This window comes from Phaethon lepturus, unplaced genomic scaffold (genome assembly GCF_000687285.1).
Source record: "Phaethon lepturus isolate BGI_N335 unplaced genomic scaffold, ASM68728v1 scaffold250, whole genome shotgun sequence".
In the NCBI taxonomy this organism is placed as follows: Eukaryota; Metazoa; Chordata; class Aves; order Phaethontiformes; family Phaethontidae; genus Phaethon; species Phaethon lepturus.
In genome coordinates, this window is record NW_010513778.1 from 8,475 (window position 1) to 14,620 (window position 6,146).

At 38.5% G+C, this 6,146-nt stretch overlaps 1 protein-coding gene across 1 annotated transcript in view; it reads left to right on the forward strand.

Moving 5' to 3' along the window:
• The first annotated feature begins 320 nt into the window (after nt 1–320).
• Nucleotides 321–6,146, forward strand: part of AGFG1 (ArfGAP with FG repeats 1) — a 27,075-nt gene continuing 21,249 nt past the window's right edge. Inside the window, exon 1 of the mRNA XM_010290864.1 lies at nt 321–407. Coding sequence (XP_010289166.1) covers nt 354–407 — 54 coding nt within the window. The 5' untranslated portion in view covers nt 321–353. The remainder of the gene's footprint in view (nt 408–6,146) is intronic.

Below are 6,146 nucleotides of genomic sequence, written 5' to 3' on the forward strand. Positions count from 1 at the left end.
TTGGGGAAGCAGTTCAGGATTTAAAAAAAAGTCAAATTATGTTTTTGTACATTTGTGTAGAAAGGGTCAGAGTGAATTTGCATGTGCAGTTATAAACATTGGTCTCCCCTAAAGCTCAATTATTTGACTTTGCATGCTGAACATTATTTTGACATGAGCTTATGCTGCCTTAAGTCATATAGCAACACCAAAATGAGTGTGTTTTACGGAGATGGCTCCAGGGTTTAAAACTGACTTCTGGTTGTACTGTTACAAGTGATTGTATGACAACAGATTTCCTGAATACTAACTAAATACTTCTTGCTTCTTTTAGGCGGGGCTTGAATCCACCCCACAGAGTAAAGTCAATTTCAATGACTACTTTCACACAACAGGAAATAGAATTCCTGCAGAAACATGGAAATGAAGTAAGTATTATTTGGAGAATATCGAGTGGTTTTGGCACTTTAGTATTAAACTTTTAAACACTACTTAAGGATAACTTGGCACACTTTTTTTGGTAGCAGAAAGTAGGCAGAAGTCTTTTTAAGCCGACATCATGTGAAGTGATGCTTCTAAAGAGCTCGTTTCACCTAGGTCATCGTAATATTACGTGTTAGTGCCCAACCCAGAGAATGTAGATTCACATGATCAGTTGTTTCTGAATTGGGTTTTCATTTGCTTTTGTGTAAGGCAATATGCATCTGTCTGTCTGTATTTTTTCTGCAAGCCCAGACCCTGAGACTGACTGCAGTTTCCTGAAAGAGGATAAATTTGTTGCTTGTAGCTGCATTTCTTCAGAGTAGGTGTCAGGAAGTCTTCTAGTAGTTTCAATAGCTTCTTTCTTTAATGAAAATATATCAAAGTTGAAGGTTCTTAGAATCATAGAATCTTTGCGTTGGAAGGTACCTTTTAAGGTCACCTAGTCCAGCCCTGCCCCTGCAGTGAGCGGGGAGATCTTCAACTCTATCAGGTTGCTCAGAGCCCTGTCCAGCCTGACCTGGAATGGTTCCAGGGATGGGGCATCTACCACCTCTCGGGGCAACCTGTGCCAGTGTGTCACCACCCTCATTGAGAAAAATTTCTTCCTTCTATCTAGTATAAATTTACCCTCCTCTTGTTTAAAACCATTACCCCTTGTCCTGTTGCTACAGGCCCTGCTAAAAAGTCTGTCTTCATCTTTCCTCTAAGCCCCCTATAAGTATTAGAAGGCTGCAGTAAGGTCTGCCCGGAACCTTCTCTTGTCCAGGCTGAACAACCCCAACTCTCTCAGCCTTTCCTCATAGGAGAGGTGTTCCATCCCTCTGATCATTTCTGTGGCCCTCCTCTGGACCCTCTCCAACAGGTCCATGTCTTTCCTGTGCTGAAGGCTCCAGACCTGCATGCAGTTCTTGAAGAGAGGAAGGAAAGGGAGGATTTTTTTCCTGTAAGGATTGTTATCTAGTGTCTATATGTTTAGAGTGGCTTGGGGCAGCTTTGAAGACAAAAAGTTCTAGTGTACTGTCTTTTTGTTCTTTTTAATAGATGAAAACTAAATCTGAGGTAACTGTTGGATTGGCTCTCTGGGAGCACATGAAGCATGTAAACCCTGCATGTGGCTATTGCTGTCTTTGATTTGAGGATGAAGTGTGTATTTTAATACCATACTGCCTCTAAAATCCTCCAACGCTATTGCTTCTGTTCTGTATTAGAAAAAGATCTATTTCACTTTGATTGGATCTGTATTCTGTTTTAGTAGAACTGTTGATTGTAGGCTATAGAGTGTCTTATGAAAATGTTCTTGTGAAGCTTTGTGGGGATAAATCCCATCATTAGCTAAAATGCTGATACTTAATTTTCCTAAACTTGGTCCATTCATAACTGTCAGGTTGAAGAATGAAAATAGAAGTAGCAGTTTCTCTTTCTGTCCTGGCAAATACGTGTTGTTTGTTGAAATGATTGTTAGTGGATGATTCCTCTAGACAGAGCTGGAATAAGGTCTAAACTCTTCCAGACATTATAAAATACTAGTAATGGCTTTGACTAGTTTTTATTTTGAGCTGTTTTAGGGCCATAAAGCTGTGTAACATTGCACATATGTGTATATATAGGTATAGCCTATTGCCGACTTTTTGCATAGGGAGAATAATAATCTTTCCTGTGTTCAAGTACAGTATGTGGGAGTCTCTTTCCATTAGATTAGATTGTAAACTCCAGCTTTGCTTTAAGCTTCACAAGTGTAAAGGAAAATGTGTGTGTGTGTCCCTCCCTCCAGATATCTGTTTTAATTTCAGTTTTTCTGAATCTGCAACAGCTAGAGAATGCTACCAGTTTCATTTTTCGCTGATCTGAAACCTTAAATGATCCCTACTCAGTTGATTAGTATAGTTGTCCTTCTTGTTATAGACCTGACTAGTCTGCCAATCATAATGATTCAATTGATACATAATTTATCATTGACATAAAAAAACCTTACAGATCTCTGTAATGCTATACTAAGTTTCAAAAGCAGGGGTCTTTGTGGTTTGTAGTACTTATTGCAATGATTCAAGTGAGCTACCTCATAAATGAAGATGTCCTCTTGAGTTTAGTTTGGGGTTGTTGGATAGCAGTGCATTGCCTTAATTCTAAAGTGACACTGAATAGATATTTGTAATTGCAGATGGTAGATTTAACAGGTGCTCAAATGTTGAACAGAAGTGATAGTGTTTTAAACACTGTTAGACATTTAAAACTTAAACAAACATGTTTTCACTTTGTCATGCTCTTATGTTGCAGAAGTTAAACAAGCATTTTGCTTTCTCTTATTGGTGTTGGACTTTGGAATATTCACCTGCAGACAAGAAAAAGTAAAACAAAAAAAACCCCCTTCTTTGCTTAGCTTGCTTTTCAGCATAGGTGGCTCTTTTGTGTACATTAAGAATGAAATTTTCTAGGATAAACTTCTTCAAACATGGAACTGTCCAACACTTTAGAGTGTACACATGTGAAACAATGTACGGTCACTGAATGGTTTAATTTTAGTTCTGTAGCTGTATATATTAAAAAATACAAACCTTCAACTTTTGCAGTCTAGTATGTTTAACTTCCGTCTTTCTGTAGCCTGCAAAATAACTTTCGTTGCCACTTTGTCTTCCTAGTCTTTCTCCAGCATGGCTGAGGCCTCTATAATAAGCTTTCTTGCTTCCACATGAGTAGCTCATGGTATACAATAGGGAGCTTGTTCTGGATAGAAAGGAATTTTCTTGATATTTGCAAGAACGGTTCCCTGAGATAAGGTAGTTATTAAGGTGGTGAATTGTTCTTAGAGGAAGTAGTTTTCCACTCTCCTTCAAAGAGTATTTATAAGGTCAATGTATTGTATAAGGTTGAAGTTCTCTTAAAAAAAAAAAAAAATCCCTAATCTCTGAAATAGTAACTCTTCCCCAGTTGTCATAAATTGCCATCTTTGTGGCACACGTGTGTAAAACATTGAGTTACTAAAAGGCTTCCACAAAGCAGCTGCTTTGGGAAGAGATTATTCAGAGCAGCTTATCTTCAAGTGTGAGACAGCAGCCCCTTCCCTTGTATATACACCCCCAAGGAGTGTTTTTCTGGCACAGGTAACTTAAACTTTGTTTGGATGAGTTTTCACTGCTTTAAATACAGATTTAAATCTTTTTACTGTATTAGAAGACATCTATACTTTGGTGTTGCTTGCTCATCTGCAGGTATAAACAGATGTCCAGACTCTGGTTTTGCTAATGCTGGGGTTAGCTCACTTTTGCAGCAAGAATGGAGGCATCTTCAAGCTGATATTCCTCAAGTGCCTTCTGAAGCCCTTTTGAAGGATAAAGGGAGTTCTGACTCACTGGGTAGGATTTTCCCCTTCCTTGTTTTCTTCATGATGAAGAGCAGTGTGAGGTATTTTCACACTGTATTTTCTTGTTAAGAATAATGAGAGAGTGATATGAAGCTGGTTCAAATGATGCAACGTTGATTAGGCTTCCGATTCAGTAATGCAGTGATAGTAGAAAGTGAACTCACTGCAGAAAGTGGAGGTGGTTCTCATCTCATGTTGCCATTATAGCTGTGAATATTTATTCAGAAGCTTTGCCCTGAAGCTGAAAAATAGTATTATAAGGCAAACCAGTTACACAGTTAATTTTTCTACTACATTTTTTTACAAGTGCCATATATTTTATAACCTTTCCAAATAGCCTATTCTAATATGCATATGGTGGAAGAAAATAATTTGAATGGTCTTGTATTTGGAAAGTCTGTGTTTATCTGCTGTTGAAGATCATGTTTCCCTGAGCTAATGAATAGAATGGTATGCAGGTATGCTCAACTGCTTGGGATTAGCTTATTGGTGCTTAGTCTTGTTTTTGTGCCAGTCTTCCTGTCTCTTGATAGCACCTGTGCTAGTGTTTCTTGCCAGTTTGCTACACTCTAGATTCCAGGAGAACCTACCATTGCAGAACTAGCAGCAGTATGAGGCTGGTTCAGAGCTGGTGTTTGGCCTGACCAAAATGCTTTCATAGAATCTCCCCTTTACTGTGAAATGTGGCCTAGAAACCCTGGAGTGGAAAGAGCAGTACTAAGCTGGAGCTGATGAGTCCTGACAACATGAGCTGTGCAGTCAGGTATCTTTGTACTATATCCCTGGTTCTGCTAATACGATACAGAGATACATGAGCTGATTGTGTATAGAACAATGTCTTTGTTAGCAGGGTTTACTAGCTTGGGCTCTCTGCTTATCAAAGCAGCTATAGCTTCTCAACCCAAACTGGCTTTGAAATCAGTATACTGGCAGTATAACATTCTTTTAACCTACAGAGATTAATGAATAATATTGACATCAGAAGTGCTGAATTACTAAACAAAGCTATAACTTGCTTACATAAGGGAACTGTTTCAAAGTCTTTCTTCCTGTGGCAAGTGTTATGTTTTGGAACATAGTTCTGTTGTGTGGTAATCTGTAGTTCTTTGCACTGTCAGCATTACATTTGGTGCATAACAGAGGGTATTTCATTGCGGGGACGGCGGAGGAGAAGAAATCTAATTTGGCATGTACCAGATACCTGAAAGGTAATATCTCATTAGAGCTTTTTAAGCTAGACTGACATGTGTAATCTTCCTATGCAATGGTATGTCTGGGTCTAAACAAGAAGTGCTCTATTGCTGTAGATCTAGTAGTGTGCTTTTTCTAGTTGAAGTACTTGCCCCGTTACAGCTTTTCCTTGCTGTGCTGCCTTCATTGCATGCAAGAGAAGGTGGCTTCACCAGCAAAAACTTGATTTTGCTGGCCTAACTGAATTTTTATTATTCCTAACTAGCACAGCTATGCTATCAGGAGTTTCTAAATTGTGGTGGCTCAATGTGTTGTGTAAGCAGAAGGCCTTTGTCTCTCCCATATCCGCCTCCCCACAGACACTGGAGATCTGTATCAGTGAAATAGTAAATAGTTATGACATGGTAAAGTGTTTGTTAGTTGAAATATGTAGCACCAGAATAGAAATAACTGAAGTCTCAGGTTGTCTCAGGTTATTTGCAAAATTTGATGGATACTGCAGAACGTGTTTGGGTTTTTTCTTTATTAGGTTTTAGTGTGCCTGTCCTTCCCCACCTTCCCAATTCTGGTTTTTTTTTGTGTGTATGTTTTTACAAACATGACAACAAACCTAGAAACAAACACAAAAGCTAAGCATTTGTGGAAAACAGGTGCATTTACGTTCCTCTTAACCTTTGAACCCCTCCTGAAAGTGTAAAATGTTAGTATGAGGCTGGGTTTTAAACCAGAAGCCTTTCTGGTAAACTTTGTTTTGTGGAGTACCAGATGTGCAATAAATGGGGTGAGTTCTTTGTTCCTGTGTTAAAACTGAAAACAAAGGTAATTACTTAAACTGTAGGACTACAAACAGAAATAGTATATGAAAACCAAGATAGGTAAATGCAGTTATTCTAGGAAAAACAGTTTCTCCCTCAAATAGAATAGCTATTGAGTGCACATTCAAGGAAGCCAATGGTATGGAGAGGAATATAGGTAAAGACTTTATTATAACATACAGTATGCACTTGGCCCAATTTCTCCGTTCAAAGATATATTTAAGTTATGACAACTCACAGTTTTTGCCTTGCTACCTCTTGGGTTTTTATTTAGGTCAGGGTGAGTAGGTTAAAGCTGGTTGTGATTCTCTTTCCCTCTT